The following is a 20,666-nucleotide window of genomic DNA, read 5'->3' as shown; positions in this document are numbered from 1 at the left end:
AACGTCATGAAGGACATACATTTTGCAACTGGACTTTACCAAACTTAAACACATTTTTAAATCAATGAATAGAATATAAGAATATTTATGCCCTATCCATTGCAATTGGACATGACAATTTCTTAAAGTTATAATTAAACATTCATTCAATAGTCAAAAACATTTATCATGTTTCAATTATATTGATAAATAATGAATCCACTTGTAATTTGCTTATCTAGCAATGCACTTGAAATCAAGGATGTTAATAAAATTATAAAGAACTTAAATATCAAATTACTCTTTGCCTCTCGTCAACTAGATTTATTTATACCTCCAAGTAGTTCTTCAGATAGTTAAAGAGTTCTTAGAACTCTGCCACTCATTGTAAGATAAGATAGTGATTAATACCGTATGAAGATACTGCACGAAGCACGTGCCACAACATATACAAATATACATTGCAAAATGACCCAATCCTTAATTATTGTTAACAATAACCTCCTTATTCTTAGCACTTAATACCCGATGAAAGTGCTTCTTTTGTAATAAAATGACACAAATTCAATGATGGACTGAGATAAAATATTGATAAGACACTGCTTGGCCGTTTATTATTCAAATAGATGGCTACTCAAATTATTAATATTATGCTGAAAATAGCTAAACAAATTTGTCTTACGAAGGACGCTTTGTTCTCTACAAAAGTGTAACACTGTCTGTGTGTAAAAGGTCAATGCGTGGGACATTAGGGTGGATCAAACGGTGCGTACTATTTAAAACTGCTAATGCATTTTATTGTACTTGTACATTGTATTAAATATTACATGCTAGTCGTAGAACTAAACGTAAATGTATGTAAATTCGAAATTCCAGTCGGTCTTATTGCTAAACTCATTAGAGACACTATGTTTTTCAACTGTTCAATTTGCCAAAAATCTATTTAAACAATTGTTGTCACATATCGACTGGTACGCTCGTAAAGTGTATACGAAAATTGCATTAACTTATGAACAACTATATACAATGTGCAATTTAAGAAATAGAGGATTTCTATAACAATTTGTTTCTATAACGGCGTAGGACGAAGGATTAAGTGTAATATTCGAATATTATAAAATTATAACTTGTCCAGCAATGGGATATAGGAAGGGATCAGTCAAGTCAGTCATGATTGAACTAAAATGCTTTTTCAATAAAGATTTGAATGAGTGTCAAATCCACCAATAAGATTGCTTAATTTTTATCGAATGAAGCAAATGTAATGATTTTACTCGTATTTTATATGAAAATTTCTCTTGTGTACAGGACAATCTAACAAACTTCATTTCAGGGAATGATTTCAACATTACTTACCATTTTATATAACAAATCTCTACAGTAATAATGTATGCTTACATTATCACAAATTAAATGCAAACTCTGCTTGTGCGCTTACAACTAAAATAAAAGATACTATTCTTGCATTCGTCGATTCTTCAGATGAATGAATGATAGAAAATGTAATTCTAATATTATGCAACTGAATTATTTAATAATAAAAAGTAACGGAAGAGTTTTAAAAAAACTATGGGAGAATTGTGTCAAAGTTTTTGACATTCTTACTAGTATTCTCCCTATTAGTCATAAAGTCCCACCTATATGTAATTTACCAGACAGTAAATAACTTGATACATTATATAATTCGAATCGTCGAAAACTCGTCATTTTAAATTGACATAGGTAACCAATAAAATTTGCCATTAAAACTTAACCCTTTAACCCTTCGTACTACGCCGCTAAATATCAACCCTTACCTACTTAACAATTATTCGACAGAACGCTTCACCATCCCATCGTACTAACATAGCAACACCGTCAACAACTTATTTTCGTATTACCATTACACATTAGTTGAAAGACTTACCACTAAGAACACATCGTAATCGCAATCGAGCTCTCTATTATACGATTCGAATTTAATTTGTAATATTATTATATATTTGTTTTGAATTAAATAATTTATACTTTTCTATCGCAGCTCTTGACCAACTTGAGGTAATTATGTAACGCTAAAATATAATGTTTTTTCGTAATGAAATACTAATATTAATGTTAGTTGTGGTAAAATCGGAGCTAGGGTCACCGTATGATAGAACTTTATTTTGTGCGATTGTCACGTAACTTATCAGTATTTACGTAACTAAGAGTAGTATGAGTTTTGACAAAAATGTCTGTTTTTGTTTTTGTTTACGTATTTCCCATATATTTCCAATCAATTCTGATACAAACGCTAGGGGTGCTGATTGGAAATGTAGGGGCAAATACGTAAACAAATACCAAAACAGTTATTTTTGCAATAACGTAAAAACTCATACTAAGGGTACTGATATAAGAGAAAAGTGATGTTTTTAACAAAAGTAACCATACAAGTAGGTGATCATTGGCGCGATAGAAGAATAATATTATATAAATAGTTATATACATATTTATTTTTTATGGTTATTTCGCAAAAATGATTATCTGGAGGTATACTTCTAATCCTGTTTTAATTAAAACATTAGGCGCACCCTAAACTAATTTTGTAGAATTATATAATACCATTGCATTTAAACTAAAGTCCGATTTAACTGAATCAAATAAATCCATTACTTTTCCATTGCTGGGTATCGACCCCTTCTTGAAAAGGGTTAAACGCACCAGACTATTCAAGGGCTGATTCGTCGAATGTTCAAGTTCGAAATATTTTCGCGAGTTATTTAAATGTAATAGTAATAATGTTGAGTTTAAAATAATGAATTCACTATAGAGTAATAATATTTTAATTATAATAAAATCTGATTACCGAAATCCTACCACTAGGCTATTATTGTATAAGTTAAATAAGGTCTATGTTCAAATTCCAGAAAAAATATGAAAAAAAAATAAAAATTATTAATGAACCCGTTCAAACCAGAATAGCCATATTGGATATGATGCAAACTGGCTAATGCTTTTTAGGCCAATGGTTTGGACCCTTGTAATTCTGAATCGAAATTGGAAAATTATTGATGAACGCTTACACACCTTACGGTGGTACAGTTCTCACGTTGAAAAAAATTTTCAAAAACATTTAACAAAACATTTGGAATTAATTTGATTTGATACGCCATTAAACTCAGCTTAGTGGGCAAGATGTAAAATACTAGTACCTACATTATCTTGCAATGTCCTATATTTATAGACGGTACAAATACCATAGAATTACCTCATTTTGAAGATAGCCGATTCACGTATGAAATATCTCATACTTATTTATATTATTATGGCTAGTAACTAAGTATGTTACATTATTCAATGCTAAGTAAACAATAGTTCAACTTTAAATATGTCAATTTCTCAGTGTAACAGTGTTTACACATATGATCAAGCCTCTACATTTCAGGCTCACCACTATACATGTATATTATATATATGTAAACTGAAATGTAAGCAATATTATGTTTGCTGACGACAATCAGGATATCTTACAATCTTACATACTAATTCATAAAATAATTTCCTTCATTTTCTAACATAACCTCATACATTTTGCTCACTTAAAAACATGATGGAAATTATTTTGTTAATTAACACGTAAGATTTATTTAATAAAAAAGCAATTTTTCGCCAAACATAATTTGTTTCTTTTTTCTTGGTTTTGCTTTTATATAATAAATATTTATATGATGTCCTTTGTACGACAATATCGGGTTGTAGTTACATAAAAACGATAAACCAGTTATATTATAGATGTTAAGTATAACCACTTAACACATTTTGATAAGATACGACACAACGTACTTCATACGGGACATAAGTAGCTTTTTAGATAAATTCTTTGGAAATACTACCTGTTTAGATTGCATGCACTTTAAAACAAACGTGTTCCCTCGGAAAGGAAGTATGACGGTTATTGTATGGGACGATTAGAGAGGGGAACAAAGAAAAGTTGCAAAGTCCCTGATGTGGCCTAAAATCATGGCGATTTCAGTGAAAGTCCCAAAAATTTTGAAATTAGACCTTAAAGTAACATTTTTAAAATTCGTATTTATGTGAATACGAATAATTTTGAAACAATTACCGTTATTTTGAAATTACAGACAGACGCTTCGACTTTTTATTTGTATAGATGTATTAGTATCCACGTGGTATCAAAAATGTTTCTGAAAAAAATGTACCGAATCAGTTTAAGTTAAAAAGTCGTCTCTTAGTACCCCCACTCCCACCAAACCAGGTATAAAGTTGACAACGCATATCCACGTCTCACTGTAAGAACATTCCAATAACAGTTTGAACTAATGTTTACTTGACACAGCACAGTTCAGTTCACATCTAATGTGTAACGGATTATCCGACGGCCGTCTGTCACACGCCTAACCGCGCTTCGTTCATTGGCGAGGGCAGCAGGGACCTGAAATTGACATTTACAATAACATTATTAATATATATATGTTTTTATAATATAAGAGTAGCAGACGAGCATTCAGTCCACCTGATGGTAAGTGGCTACTGCCGCCCATGGACATCTGTAATCAACCCCAGATAGGATTAGATATTCCTACCTGAAGTCGGCCACAGATGCGCCGCTACCCCTGAGGACTAAGCTGGAACGCCTCGGAAAAGTCTGTCTCCCTTACCTCACCTTACTGTTCAAACCGGAACATAGCAGCGCCTAACACTGCTGTTATTAGGTAGAAATAGGTGTGGCGGTGGTGCCGCCGGAGTCGAACCACAAAGGGTTCTACCACCTTCAAAAGTATTATTTTATCTATGATTTAACAATTATTTATAATAGAGGAATAACAGACAAGCATGCAGTCCACCTGATGGAAAGTGGCTACTGTCACCCATGGACGTCTGTAACCAAACTCAGATAAGATAAAATAAAATTCCTACCACATGTCGACCACAGGCGCGCTGTTTCTCCTGAAGACTGCTAACTAGTAGTGAAAAATATGTCTCCATTTCTTACTTAATATTATAATTGTGCAAATTATCCTATTTCTTCGTCAGGCAAAAACTGCTGTTTTTCCAGTTAAAGAGTATAGGGTCATATTTACACGAGAAACTCAATCTTAGGTTTTGTGGCTTTATTACATAATTCTTTAGTCGGCAGTGAACTACTCTTTGCTATGTGAAGATAAAAACCTTTCATAATACAAGACAAATTATTGTATTAACATGATATAATAATACGATATGGCTCCTTTGCTAATGTTATTCGTATGTATACTCACGAGCATAAACATATGACTATGGGCACATTAGCAAAAATACCTGACATTAACAGACAGCAAAAATATGTGATGATAATGTTCATCAAATAATTGTGACCCCCCCACAAGGCAAAAATATGCTCACCCGCACTCCAAAGCGTCGAGGTTCCTAGCGGAGTTGTTCCCCTGGTTGCCGATGTTGGAGTTGACGGACTCCGCGCGCGAGCCCATGTTGCGCTGCCGGCACAGGTACGGCGTCATCGACGGCGACGGCGTGCTTTGCTTCTGGAACCAACGCCACGCTCTCACTTCTTATGTATACGTTTCACCTATCACATTGACCTATAAATGGACTTCGAGTTCGCACAAACATCACAACTGAAAGTGTTACAAGTGATAGAATGGAGCATCGATTACTACACTACCGGTTTGCGTAGTAAATGTATATTTACATTAATAAACAAATTTAACGTGATTTTATATGTAAATTTCATAGTAAGAGTATTTCTTCCTCTTTTAACATTATTTTTAACAGTTTACACTCGGCGTCCATTTATTACTAAATCAATGTTCTATTGTTATAGAATAATAAACAATACTACATAATATTAATAGAAAATACCGTTTAATATTTTTTCTTACGTACTTTGTATACGCGCAGTTATACTAAAATACTTATTCCCACTTATAACAATAAATTTAACAAACGTCTTGTAGAAAGTGTTACAACTAACATATAAATATACATTAATTTAAGATGTTTTAGGTAAAACATAAAGAAATATAGTTGTAGGGTAGTATTATTTATCATTCTACGGATTTTTTTAAATTACCTATAAGATATTATATATGCGTAAACACCATAAACGACAAACACGACGAAAATATGTTGATCTTTACAATGTGTACAATCACAAATAGGCAAAGGATTATTGCGCCCTTTATACGTACACGTGCACGTGCACATTGTACGGCTATAGATAAATCTTATGGTTCATCTAGTCATATATAATATCTTTGTTTCACTTTTGGCCTCAGCACCAAAATAATCACTTTGCTTTAAAACGAAACTATCAATTCTATTTATTTAATTTAAATAGTTATATAATATGTATATGTACATCTTTATCCCATGATACGAATACAGATATCAGTTAACGTCAATTTTATAAATTCACTTGTCATAAAGTTACAATTGTGGCAAATTAAAAAGGATTGGTCCAAAGTAATCGTCATTGAAAATTAAATTGGTTAAATTGTACTATTATTAACTTCTTTAATTTTACCAAACTAGATTTAGTTTCATTTTAAAGCAATATGAATCTCATTAGATACTGAGACACGTAACGCCCGTAAAATCAACGTTACACAAAACATACAACGTCCGAGGAACAGAACATAATAATATTGCATTACTATATCCTAAAAGCTGTTTTACAGTAACACTATCCTAGGGGCATCAGCAAACTTGATACTTTTAGCATCAGCGATCAACGATCAAGCTGCTTTTCAAACGCTAAATGCAGCGATCAAGCGCTACATCCCGAATACGTTCGAGCGCCGTTCGTACGAAGTCGCTAAAACGCACGTAGCAAGTCGCCAAAGCATTATGCAGCAATCAGTCGCGAAAATGCGAATCGCCGACGCTAAAAGTAGCTAATCTGCTAAGCCGTATCACAATGAAATCCAGATGGGAAATGTGTACCACATTTTAATGCTTTCTATATTATGAATCACTTACACTTTGAAAACCATGACTGCGAATGACTATGATCCAATGATTTAACGCTACGATATCTATATTTCAATTTGCTATATTTATTTTACGCTACACGAGTATGAATCCTAATGACCCTAGGTGACGCCAAAATTGATCCCCCGTTTCATACAAAGCATTACGATTATATCATACGACTTTCACAAACCCATCAAACAACATAACAGTATATTTCATTACCTTTTCAAACTTTCGGACCTCGTAATGCAGTTTTCATGGCATTTCGAATGGCATGCACTGTGACTATGCCGTCACTTATAACATCTAAAATATCTAGAAAATATTATGCCGTGAATGAGTGTGTGTTGTGCGGTACTTATATTTTGAATACTGCGGAATTACTCATAGTTTTGGTTATGAAAATATATAATATTGACAATTTAGGCATATTAATATTTTTATATTCATTTAGGGAAAGCTAGAATGGAATAGGATATGTTGCTTACCTCCCATTCCTCCATCTTATTAGTGTGTTGAAAGTGTATGAAAATAATAACATAATTTCAATATTTATATTCGAATTTGGTATCGGTAATAATGTTTAAAGTATCGCGCAGTTCGAACATTTGAAATAAATATTTTTGTACAAATAATTATTTCATATCTAGTTTCCTTCATTGTATAACTACGCTTAACGCTATTCTCTTCTTGTATCCGTGATATATCAAGGACAGTGATATATGCTATGGAGTTGTTAAGAAGTGTACACATTATACATACAATATTACTGTACGTGAAAATATTATAACACTAAAGGTGCTAATACATCATGCGGTATACCAGTACTCATTAGTCCTTAGAAATCTGCTATAATATAGGCTTCCACAAATTAAAATATTGCAAATTCACCGCACTCTTGTGGTTGCACTTAATAAATAATTTTTTTAAATTAATTTTTAACTTCATTTTTTTTAACATCCTCACGCTTGGCTGGTAGCAAATGCTATTATACCACAGTTTTAATGATCTATTTATTTTTTATTTAGTCATTTAGTTACCTTCCACTATATCCACATCACATGCAATGAAATAATTATGTCATAAAATACTATTTGGAAATTCAGACTATAAACGTTAAAACTTCCCTTTAGAGGAAGCCTATATTATGAGCACGTTCCTTTATGTGTAATTAAATATATCTTGTTTTTGCATGATCTGTATTCTGTAACGCCTGAATGAGAGTCACAAGCGTCCTGCAGTATGTAACTATAGTTATTTTATGTTATACTATAGTTACTTGTGTAAACTGTAGTGTACCTATAATACTCTATAAGCTATGTAGAATAAAAATTAAAAAGCGTTTAAAAAATATTTTACGATTTTTAATTTATTTTAACAATTAATATAACAATATAATACCTATCATGATTCTCGATTGAATTATTTTAACATAATTATTTTATAGGAACGCCATACAAATTTGTACGTGGACGCAGTCATGGTAAAGTCTTCGAAATCACACTGGACGCCATTGATCTTACATCTTCGATGAACACTTGAGTCTCCTTGAAAATGATTATCGTACCCCTATTGTGTCTAAACTGTAAAACTGTAAATGAAAACAAATGAAATTTGCCTAAAATAAAAATAAAAAAAAAACAGCTTTGTGCATATTTTTAGGCAGTTAAAAAAAAGTTGCTCCATAAATTAAAGGTTTTTATCAAAATTGTATTATTATTTTATTTTATTTAAACAAATGAGATTTGAAAAATAATGGACCGATTTTGACGGGGCTTTCATAAGTTATATGACGAAAAACGTATTATGGAAAACTACTTTATTATACCCGAGACATGATACTATTGTTAGGAACGTCAACAGAAGATAGAAAATGTAATTTTAAAATGAGGGTATTAAGAAAAAAGGGGCGTATAAAAGGGGTCTGTAGATCGCCTTCTGGGCAGTTATTTTCCGACTATTGTAAAGGACGTTACTCTGCCACTTTTGTTGTCGAATCTATAATTTGTGTGCTTAATTGTTATTTTGTTAACTTTGCAAAGTAAAAATTGTGAAGTAAAATGTTCTCGGTTTATAAATGTTTGTTTTTAATGAATAAATTCCTGACAAGTTTTCCTAATACTATATTAACAACCTCGAAATATTGACAGCTTACACATCACTTTGAAATGATGAAATTAAATTAATTAAACAATCATTATGCATTTTATAATTATAAATACAAAAGAGTAAAAAGAAAACACTAAAAATATGCAATTATATGATGGATTATGGATGGATTTGAAATTACTAATAAAATTCAGTAGATGCTTGTAATTTCCATTCTGATCAGGAATTGCAGAAAACACGCTTATTCAATTGCATTTTTCTCGAGTGCATGGTACTTGCATTTACGTCATTGTTCTTTTAAATATGATAATGGTAATTGGACGCTTCAAGTGCGATTAGGCGAGTCACTTCACTCGCCTAATCAAAGTCTAGTCTATTAATTGGAGCGTCTGTCTATGATTTCTAACCTGACTGCTATTTTTTAAGCACGATACTAAAACACTTAAAGGACAATGATCAAAAGAACTAATTTTAACGGGACTCTTACGTAAACGTCAACAGACGTATTGGGTATTATTGCGAAGTAAACATCAAAATCAATGATATTCGAAAACTCGGTCAAATCGACAACTTCGAGGTCAGATTCAAGGCATCTAATGAACTCTGAGAATTATTATCTACCGTAGGGCATTTTGCACTTAAGTCATATTAATTACTACTTTATTGTTCGACATTACATTAAATTTCGCTATTAGATTATTCATAGATTTATCGATCACGTCAATGGTTTAAAATAACTTCTAAATATAGACACAAGCATTTTCTAACGAACTCCGATAACGCTAATTAGAATGACAATAGACACAAAAGCTCAGTGACCTGAGCTGATTTTCTATTCGAACGATCATATACTGTATGGAGTACATTAATTTAAAAATAGCCTGTTTTTATATACTCCTTTATATTAACAAGAAAATAAAGAATGAGTGAATTATAGGACACCGTTCGAATTATATTATAAAGTAAAATAAGCAAAGGATATTTAATCGATGACTGAATAATGTAAAAATCCGTCTAAATTCTATCGATACTAAATCTCGTTATATTAAAAAATATTTAAATATCGTTCGTTTTCATGAAATACAGTTTCAAAGATAGATACAATACATACAAATTGATTGCGAGAGAAATTAGTAATATTAATGGAAAAGAAAATTACTCATCACCTTTTTACATGTGGTGACGATTAAATGCAGACATATTTCAATAATTGTAATAAAGATTAATAAAATATTAGGATATAATAATATAAAAGTGTGCGTATGTGTCGTTACCTGTTGGTTGGGTCCGCAACACGTGGCGTTGTGGCAGAGGTCGTTGGGTGGACAATGTAGAGCGCACGGAGCCTCCGCTGACGCCCCGCTCATTATCTGACAAATATAATAACATTGTTGAAAGACAGAACGAAATGGATGAGAGAATTGCCAATTGCATGGTGTAAGGGAAAGTTGCAGGATAAAACTGTCAACAGAACTACTTTACTAGTACCAATGGTGGTAGAACGCTTTTTGGTTCAACTCCAGAGGCATCACCGCCACATTTCTGCTTAATAAGAACAGTTTTGGTTTGAGGGTTGTGGAAAGGGAAACATACTTTTCCGAGGCATTTCAGCTTAGTACTCAGGGGTAATGGCGCACCTATGGCGGACCTCAGTTAGGAATCTAATCTTATCAGGAGTTACAGGTGTCTTTAGAGAACAGCAGCCACTTACCCCCTGGTGGACTGCATGCTCGGTAGTTACTCTTATAATCGTAAAAAAATACAAAATACAAAGCACTCTCACCTCATTCCCATCCAGAGGCAGCTCAACGAATTCCGGCTGTATCGTCGTCGAGTGTATGCCCTCGTTGTGGAAGAACTCCTTCACTTTCTCCGCGATTTTCATGTACTCTGACAGATTTCTACATCTAAAAATGAAAAAATAAACCAAATAACATTTCGCAAATATTGATGGCCACACCGCCACCATAAATATTCCTTATAGCAGCTTGGTTGTATTTTGGTCTAAACCTATCACATTCTGAACGGAAACTAGCGTCCAAATCAATAACCAACGACAACTTTTGCGAAAAAGTAAAGAAGTATTACTAAGTAGACAGAAGAACAAAAAAAAACTATTCTCATTCACATTGAAAATGTAAATGCATATCGGATTTAAATCACGAACAATATTTTCCAAATCCTAACAATCCAAGTAAATCCACGCGACTCGTATGACATGAATCATCGTAAACGCGGAATCGTTTCTAAAATATTATCGTATTGTTTTTGACATTGAGATATACGGCGAGAATGTTATCTTTAAACAACGATATTTAAGATCCATTGTTATTAAAACGGCAAGCGTCATGCGAACCGATGATTGTTGCAACCAGACGAAGATGCACATTGCACGTTCGTCCTGGGTCGGTCGAATTATGATAACAATAAGGCATTGATAAGATAAAGCCTAAGCGAGTAGTATCATACTGAAAATGAGGATGTCGAGTCCTATGAGTAATTATGTATTACTTAAGTATTTAGTAAAGAGAAAATAAAATTAAGCTTAAATAGTAAAATAAATCTCATAATCCATATTCCTATACAAGTCATCTTTTCAGAAAAATCACAAGTCATTATAATTATTTATTGTTACCTACCGATTTTATAATGTCAATGTCGATTTTATGTTACATTTTTGAGTGTTTTCGAGAAATTTGACGATTGCTTAGCGTAGTTATACTATACATCTACTAATCATGTATTGATCTAATTTTACTGATTCCCTAAAACTAAATATACTATTAAATAGTAACAAAATATGAATTATTAATAATTGATTTAGTTTGATTGTTATTTAGATTTAGTACCTACAGAAAGATTATGAAAAACGATAAAGAAAAATATTACAACACTGATCAATCACTATTATATTATAATTTTTTGATAATGCTCTATGTAATGCCCTAAATGAAATACTAAAAAATAATATGTTTATCTATGCACTGTAATGCATTTGGTGCATAGATAAGTAATGATAATCTTGTTGACAGATTATATTTCAGTGCTTTTTTTCAGTTGCTAAGGCAACCGCTTATTAAATACTACAGTGCATCTACAAATTACTGCTCCATTTTTGGGTACGGAAGTTTAGACCATAGTCCACCATGCTGGCCAACTGCTAATTTTATACAATTCACACTTTTTGAAAATTTTGTCTTTTTTGATAAATTAATTTCAAATGCACACGGTAACTTAAAACTAAAAACCCCCACAATTTGGGATAAAAATTTCAAATCTAAAAAGTTTAACTGTTAAATAGAGACATCACATAATTATGAAAATGATGTCTATGCTAATATTTAAATATAAAAATGTAAGATACATTTTTTTACCAAGAATCCCTGTTACGAATACTTAGAATTGGTGTGATGAGAATAAATTTGCTTAACTTGATAATATTGGTAACTAATGATAAAGTTATGAATATTGCGCCACCTCTTTTCGAATGTCACGTATCCTGAAAAGAGTATGTTGTTATAATTTTATCTTGCACGCACGTGGGAACATCGTCGCTAACCAAACAGCGGTGAGACAGCCGTGTGACACAGACAGACATACAACACACGTGACACGAGATATGACGATTCAATATTTGCACATGATCGGAGATTCGACGCGAAAATAAAAATGGTTCTAACGTTCCCCCTGTGTCATTGGAACGCGTCCTAATTTACGAGTAAACATTTACAAAAATTGTATCAGTGTCTGTGATTTTTTTTAATAAGACCATTTTTTTATGTATGTTTATTTCTTCGATATCCTAAAAAAATAACGGTTTCTCATTTTTTTCTGTCTGTTGGCCTGTACGGTTTTATAGTCCGTGTAAAACTGCTAGTCCGTTCAGAATATAGAAATGAATCGCGTCGCCATAAATTGTGTGACACCTGCTCGCAACAACTTCATAGCGGAGTAGCAGTTTGACGCGGATTATACCTACTATTTGAAAAGGATTTTGATTTTTGACGCAATGACAGAGTATCCATAGAGATAAAACACAATATACCAGTGAATTGTTTAAAATCACTGGCAAACTTATATTTGAGCCATTTCGAAAACATGCTAGCTTCTGCGGTCAGTGGTAAAACATGAGTCAATCAAGACACTGTGATAGAATAATTTTAGATACCCTATATTTTTGCTATTCATGTTACAATGCCGTTTTTCTATTAGGTAATACTTTGAAAAAGTAATTCCAATTACACAGATATTATCAAATTTAGTACTCTAATGTGCATGATAATTTATTTTTTAGAACAAATCGCATTTAAATAAAATAAGAAATACAAACTGATTAGGCATGGCTAATATAAAATTATTCGATATACATATTTTTAAATCGATTGCTTAAAAATATAAAAAGAATTCGTTGTTATAATACAGCATGTCATGAATAGGTCTCCAAATATAAACGACGTTGTTTTTTAACCTGAATATATTTATGCTGTTTTGATGGCAATAAAACTTATATATGCAAGTAGGTTAGCAATTTAATGCGAGTACATATTTATAATTCGGATTGCCATGTGACTGTAACCTTGACTTTTTAACTTAAGATCAAAACAAGCATTAATTAGTGTTTCAACTTAGATTCTTACTGAAAAGAAATATATTTTCATGGAAAATAGATACACGAACACCCGCGTGAAGGAGCGGTCACCATACCGACCTGACGAGTAAAGGGTCCCGGGTTCGATCCCCGCCCATACAGACATCTGAATGATTAATTTCGATATCTATTTGGGTCTGGGTGTTTGTGTATTTGTTTTTGTGTGTTTCCATGGCATCCAAGACACGGGGAATCCTAGTGTGCGGCTGTGGTACACTCACAAATATCTATAAAAACAATACGAAAGCGGCTTTAATATATTGCTTTGATAGATTTTCATTGTGGATCACATGGATTCCAGCGACCAATGGAATGCGCAAGCGCAGCAGGGTTCAATGACATCCGTTTCTGGTACAAAGGCGGATGTTACTGGATGATTGCCAAAATAAATGAATTTCGAAACGATTTTCGAAAACAAACTCTCAACGCTCTTCGAGTTTGAATGATAACGGCACTGCGAGATTTTGATCAAAACAATTCATTGTTCTTTGTTTCGCAAATTGTGAAAAGTTATTTTTTCATAAATTTATGTGGTGTCAATACCAGAAAGTTTTGAACCGTTTTTCTAAATAATAGTTAATCGTTACTACACAAACAAATATTTATTGAAAACTACGAAATTGACTTGACAAAATGACAAATTTATCACAAAAATAAAGACCTTAGAGGACATAGATGTAACACAGAATTGCAATAAAATAAAATAAAAATTTAGGCATGAAATTATATGAAGGTAAGCTTGTTCATTTAAACCCATCGTCCTAAATTATGCTCAAAAAAGCAGAATACAGCACACACTAAGATGGTAACATAAAAAACTATAGATTTTAATAACTATTTACTCACGTTTGCAGATAAAACGAATCCTCGTAAATGAGTGGCCATAAGCTTATCGAACGACATTAAAGTATTTACTTATCTTTTTCTTTACATTTAAATGTTAAATTTAAGATAACACTATTTTTTAAAGTTGTTGTTGTTGATTTAGAAAGAAATGTAAATTGTACGAATAAAAAAAATGAAATAATATGTTGAAATACATACTATATAAATTTCAATCGAGTATATAAATTTCAATCTACTATCCCAGATCTCAGAAACTTTAAATTATTAAGATTTAAATCTTACCTCATTTTTTCACATAACGCTTAAAATAGTATAACACTAAAGAGTATATTTACTACATTTACAGTTTTTTTTTTAAATTCGGAAACCTCTTCCTTTATCCGAGTATAATCTCCGTACGATAGTGTATGTCTGACGCACTCTGTGACCGATAACAGTAAAATTCATAGTAGTAAACACTTAAATTATCTTCTATAGCTGAATAGAATAAAGCTTCATAGGTATGAGGCCTTAAATGTTCTCTGTTGGAAGTTTTGCACGACGTAACTCCATAACTCCTACTACCTTACCCTTAAACCCGCCAAATATACCCCATACACCTTTTACAGAAGGGTACTCCTCTCAGAATTAAAAGGGTTTAAGCCTCCGCTGTGACCACGCGTGAGTTAGTAGGCTTCACACACCTTTGAAATCATTTTTTCTAGGCGTCTTTGTCTCCTAGTTTTCTCACAATATTTGCCCTTACGGTTCCAGCAAATGATACATTTATAAAAAGTACGATGGATTGATGGAATGGATGGATGGAAAAATGTATGATCTCTACCCAATCGACACTTATCCAGCGTGGTGGACTAGGACCAAAACCCTTCTCATTCCGAGAAAAAACCTTGAATTTTACGATGATAATGAAATACAATCAACTCGTACATAATTGTGTTCCAATCAATAAATTATACGGTACCACTGAGGTTATTTCATACGCGACTGGCCATTGTATTTGTGTCAGTACTACATTATCCTTGCAAGTCGGGGTTTTCTATCTCTTCCTACTTTGACTCGCAGAACAAAGGTCGCCAACTTCTAGGGTTGCCAATCATACTTATCCTACTTTATTTTTGGTAATTATACTTTATACTTTTGCATACAAAAAAGTATGTGAAAATACTTTATTTCCAACCTTAACTGGGATGCATAGAACAAAACACTAATTATGGCATTGATGGGTAAGTACTTAACTATTTAACGGTACAAATAATTTAAAACAGATGATGGAAACGATTTATAATTACTGAACGAAATATTCGATGTCAGATGTTAAGGTGACAGTGACAGGTCACATTATTACAGATGTCACTATCGATGAAATTGTACGAAATTTGTCCGTTGTTTAAAATATAAATATTGTTTGTCAAACAAGCTTGAAACATCTAAACATTGTAAAAAACTGTTAGCTTGTTCACAAAAATAAAAAGGCAATGAAAAAAAAAATGAAACATATTTTTTTCTTTCAAATACTTTTTTCCTATTCAAACAATTTTATACGATTTTTCGTCAAAAAAAGTTGGCAACCCTATCACCTTCATACAATTGTACTAAGACGTGAGCGCGCAAATTAATTTCAAACGTTCAATAGTTTAAATATAACCGATACTGTTAACTAAATCATGTCAAGTTCAGACGTGCAGACACATTATGTAATGTTTTACTGTCGTATCTATACAAATAAAATGTCTGTTTGTCTACGACTTGTATATAACTGGCATTTTCTTAACCTATACCTATTATTGTTTCAACAGTAGGGTAACTCTTCCGTAAGAAAGGACTCATAAACTCTTATTTATAAATTATTTCCAAAATTTTTACATAATCTTAGTTAATATTAAAGAAAAGGGGTCAAACCTTCTTAAAGTACCAGTAAGTCCCCCACTTAAAAGTGATTCACATTTACATTACACATATCAATTGGACTAATGCCCTTAAGTATAAAGGTTTCAAATATTGTAAGCAATAATTGACACAAATTTTGATAGGCAAATTCTAAATAACGCTAGTCCAATGCGGATTGGTAGCCTGAACACGCCCTTGAAAACTGCTTTTAAGAACTCTCAGGTATGCAGGTTTCCTGACGATGTTTTCCTTCACCGTTTTAAGCAAGTGATAATTAATTTCTACTAAGACATTCAAGTATAGGTACAGTATTAATATATTGGACATGGGGAATAAAAGTAGCATCCACTCTTGGCCAGTGCGGTGGACTATGGCCTAATCCTTCTCATTCTGAGAGAAGACCGTGCCCAGCAGTGGGACAGTAAGGGGTTGGGGTTGACCAACTTACAATTGATTGCGAAAAATCGTGGATGCCACTTATCCCCGTGTCCTTTTCAGTATGAAAAGACATTTATACTGAATACTTGAATGTATATTTATAATACATACCTAATATGAGCGCTGGCTATAATCCTGTCGCCAGCGAGCTGCCACACGTGGAACTCGTGGACGGCGAGCACACCGTCAACCTTCTCCAACAGCCGTCGCTGTATCGCGTCCACCTGGGTACAAAAGAGTATCTTCTAAACACCCATTTTTAGCTCTCGGCGGAACATTGACAGACAGGCCCCATAACAGCAGTATTAAGCGCTGCTGTGTTCTGGTTTCCAGCGTGTGGCAAGGGAGACATACTTTTCCGAGGCGTTCCAGCTTAGTCCTCAGGGGTAGCGGCGCATCTTAACTTATCAAGAACCGATGACACTACATGATTTTAATAGTTTCGTGTCGCGTCGTGTCGTCAGGATTAACGATTTTCCTTGTACGATTTTAGCGTGGTTTAAACTATAATTATTATTAATATTCAATATATCCAATTATCCAAATTATCCAAAATACCAACTAAAGATCGAAATTTGATAATTTGTCTAAAATGTAAAAATTTTCGACCTTTGGCAGACAAAACATTAAATAGATAGGTTATTAATAACGAGCTTCGGACAAGGTGTGATAGCTGCTATCACATGATAAAAACCCGTTACTGATAGACTAAAGTGCCATAGGGCACTTAGCGAACGAGCGGTCATGTTTACCCAATAGCGGTCACCCATCTAACTCGCGACTGCACCTCACTTTGCTTAACTTTCGTTATTATTTGATGTACTCTGTAGGTCGTCCTTATACGTTCAAGTACATCAATATCTATACTAATATTATTTTGAGGAAAACTGTGTTTGTTTGTTTGATTGTAATGAATAGGCTCACAAACTACTGGACCGATTTTAAAAATTCTTTCACTATTCGAAAGCTACATTAACCACGAGTAACATAGGCTATATTTTATATGAAATATATTTGATAAATAGATTTTGATAAATAGACTTTGTACCGCACAAAGTTTACCGGGTCAGCTAGTATATGATATGGCGTAAATCGTAACTATTTAGGGGAAAAAATAAAGAAAAGAGGCTTCTATTTTCCTCAATTTAATCCAATTCAATCCATCAAGCTTTAATTTATTTTAGTCACTAAAGTTGCATTTCATATTTTTGGTGTCACACTTTGATAAGTAAAAAGGAATTCATTTGAGGTATTACAACGGTATCCAGTATCTGGTATTATTAATCGAATATATTCGACATTAAAATGGTACATACTCAATATTTTTTTTTAAATAACAATTTTGTAAATTCGGCAACTCTTTCCATTTAAACGTGTCTGTGTAATTTAACTATTGACTAAATGAACGAATTAACGACCAGCGGTCACTATACTGATCTCACATGCAGTGGATTCCAGGCAAGACATCTTCAAGGCAAGACAGGTATCTAAATTAGATGAATTAGATTTCCTTTCTGGGTCTAGACATTGCGTTTGTGTGTAGAAAGCGTTTTTTTAAAGATGATACATATAACCTACATCATAAATATTTGATTTTCGATAACACACTCCAGTACCGTTAGTATGAGTTTTTACGGTTTTACAAAAATGACTGTTTTTGTATTTGTTTACGTATTTGCCCATACATTTCCAATCAGCGCTCCTAGCGGACTGTATCAGAAATGTATGGGAAATGCGACCACAAAACAGCTGTTAATACACCCAAACGTTTAACATACGTTAATTTGATGAGTGTTAGTGTCTAACTGGGGTGACACCCTAGTCTCACCTACACATATGCTATCTCTATACAAATATATGTTACGATATGTCAGCCTCGTGTGCGGAACGAATTAAAACAAACTACGAGTACGTTAAAAGTGACGCGATACATTTTGCATAGCGCTCACTATTTGCATTGTGTAATTTACACAACATAACGTATTTTGACTACTCCCGATGAATGCGAAACGAAGTATTGAATATGTTTGTTTGGATGTATGGTTACGTCGGGTAGTGAACTTGTAAATACTATTATATTCGGGTTTAGTCTTTTATTTTGCCTTAAATTTGCTATTCTGCGCTAGTGTTCTCGTTTTAAGAACGTAATGATGAAGTATGAAGGGAGAAATAGTGTTCACTAAGGTCCTAGTTCTAAGGTTAAGGCAACACGTCTATGAATAATAGCTTTCAGATATGTTGCAACTTATGACAACTTAGCTTTTCACGGTTTTCATTCAATAGAATACAAAGTATGAGTTATTTGGACAGGCAAATTATATGCGTACCAAAACGCATAGCAGCCGCTTATATCTCTCCATTTTCTCCTTACCGGTTTTATCAAACCCGGGTCCAAATACGCGGCAATACAAAAATTATAGCTGCGTATCCTAAGTACCCGCTACAAATTTAACGCCACATTTTGTTATCTTACTATAGGCTTGCGTTTGTCTGCAATCTTTTCTGATCTTAAGTGAGATGGAACCTTGGACAAAACACGCTTGCCTAGAAGTAGCCTATTCACCTTTGACTTTAACAATCTCAGGTTGTATGTATGTTGTCATGTACAATTGTATAAAAACTTCTAAATAAATGAGATTAAAAAAAAAGATTGTATGTATCGGGAACGAACGCAGGCGGGAGTGAGTTCCATCGCAAGTGGAACATCGACCGAATATCGATGGTATTATATTACAAATCCCAAATACCTAATCTCATATATAAAATTCTCGTGTCACAATGTTAGTCACCGTTCTCCTCCGAAACGGCTTTACCGATTTTCACAAAATTTTATATGTATATTTAGTAGGTCTGAGAATCGGCTACTATCTATTTTTCATAACCCTAAATGGTAAGGGTTGTTCACCCTTAACATTTTTTTATTTATATGGCAACACAAGGTTTGCCGGGTCAGCTATTATTAGTCTAAAATGGTGTAAAACTAACCTGTATATGAGTAGGTACGGTCTGCAGCAGGATGAGCGCGGACTCCCTGAGCAGAGGCCACACGGAGGCGAGGATCAGGATGACCAGCACTATACTGAGCGCCGGGTCGATGTAGTACCTGTACTTCCAGTCGGTCATCCAGACCACAAGCGCTGAACACACTACTATTAGCGAGCCTACAACAATAAGGAATTATTAAAACCAATAAATATTAATCTTATTTCGTAATAACCCTTCCTTGGCAGTGGAGTAAAAAACAGTGTCATTATATTAAAATTTGTAAGTTATGAAATTACATCCATTCAGTTCAATTTTTATTTAAGATACTTTTAATATGTTAAAATAAACATATTGAAAGGATGTAATTTCATCATTTCTGCAGGTTAAATTTTCTAAAATATTAAAGTTATAATAAATGTTAATATTTTGTTACTTTACATATTGCAGACTTTAATTATTTACATTGGATACTTCCAATGTGGATCTTATAACACAAAATGGACATTACACAAAAATAACATAGTACCTATGTTTTACGCGCATTTTTTAAATAAGCGTTTTGAATTTCAATCAAAATGAGTAACTTATTTATACCTTTTGCAACGTAATATAGACTGTTGATTTAATTAATCAAATTAATGAATTTAAATCAATAAAATATCAAAGGAGAATGCCCATTCTTGGTACTGATTTTTCTCATGCGTCAAAATGAAAGTAATATTAAAATTATTTTTTGATTTTTTTACATAATTTGTCGATCAGAATAGTTTCTTTGAACAGGGGATTCAATTTAAGATAAAATAAGACGAAATGTTGATTGTTG

The 20,666-nt window shown here is 33.0% G+C and overlaps 1 protein-coding gene across 3 annotated transcripts in view; it reads right to left on the bottom strand.

The window, feature by feature from the left end:
- Window positions 1-2,990: 2,990 nt before the first annotated feature.
- Window positions 2,991-20,666, bottom strand: part of ZnT63C (solute carrier family 30 member 1) — a 32,506-nt gene continuing 14,830 nt past the window's right edge. Inside the window, exons 5-10 of one of the 3 annotated variants that reach the window (XM_073086100.1) lie at window positions 19,844-20,019; window positions 16,970-17,082; window positions 10,823-10,946; window positions 10,314-10,409; window positions 5,341-5,480; window positions 2,991-4,390 (exon numbers count right to left, since the gene is read on the bottom strand). In XM_073086100.1, the coding sequence (XP_072942201.1) occupies window positions 4,345-4,390; window positions 5,341-5,480; window positions 10,314-10,409; window positions 10,823-10,946; window positions 16,970-17,082; window positions 19,844-20,019 (695 nt within the window). In that variant the 3' untranslated portion in view covers window positions 2,991-4,344. Of the gene's footprint in view, window positions 4,391-5,340; window positions 5,481-8,293; window positions 8,522-10,313; window positions 10,410-10,822; window positions 10,947-16,969; window positions 17,083-19,843; window positions 20,020-20,666 lie in introns of those variants that run through there. The other 2 variants (XM_073086102.1, XM_073086103.1) reach the window with 2 other exon arrangements.

This window comes from Epargyreus clarus, unplaced genomic scaffold (genome assembly GCF_041222505.1).
Source record: "Epargyreus clarus isolate Ecla_fem2 unplaced genomic scaffold, WU_Ecla_fem_2.2 ptg000023l, whole genome shotgun sequence".
Classification (NCBI taxonomy): Eukaryota; Metazoa; Arthropoda; class Insecta; order Lepidoptera; family Hesperiidae; genus Epargyreus; species Epargyreus clarus.
Note: the sequence above shows the minus strand (reverse complement) of the source record. Positions and strands in the feature narration are given on the sequence as shown.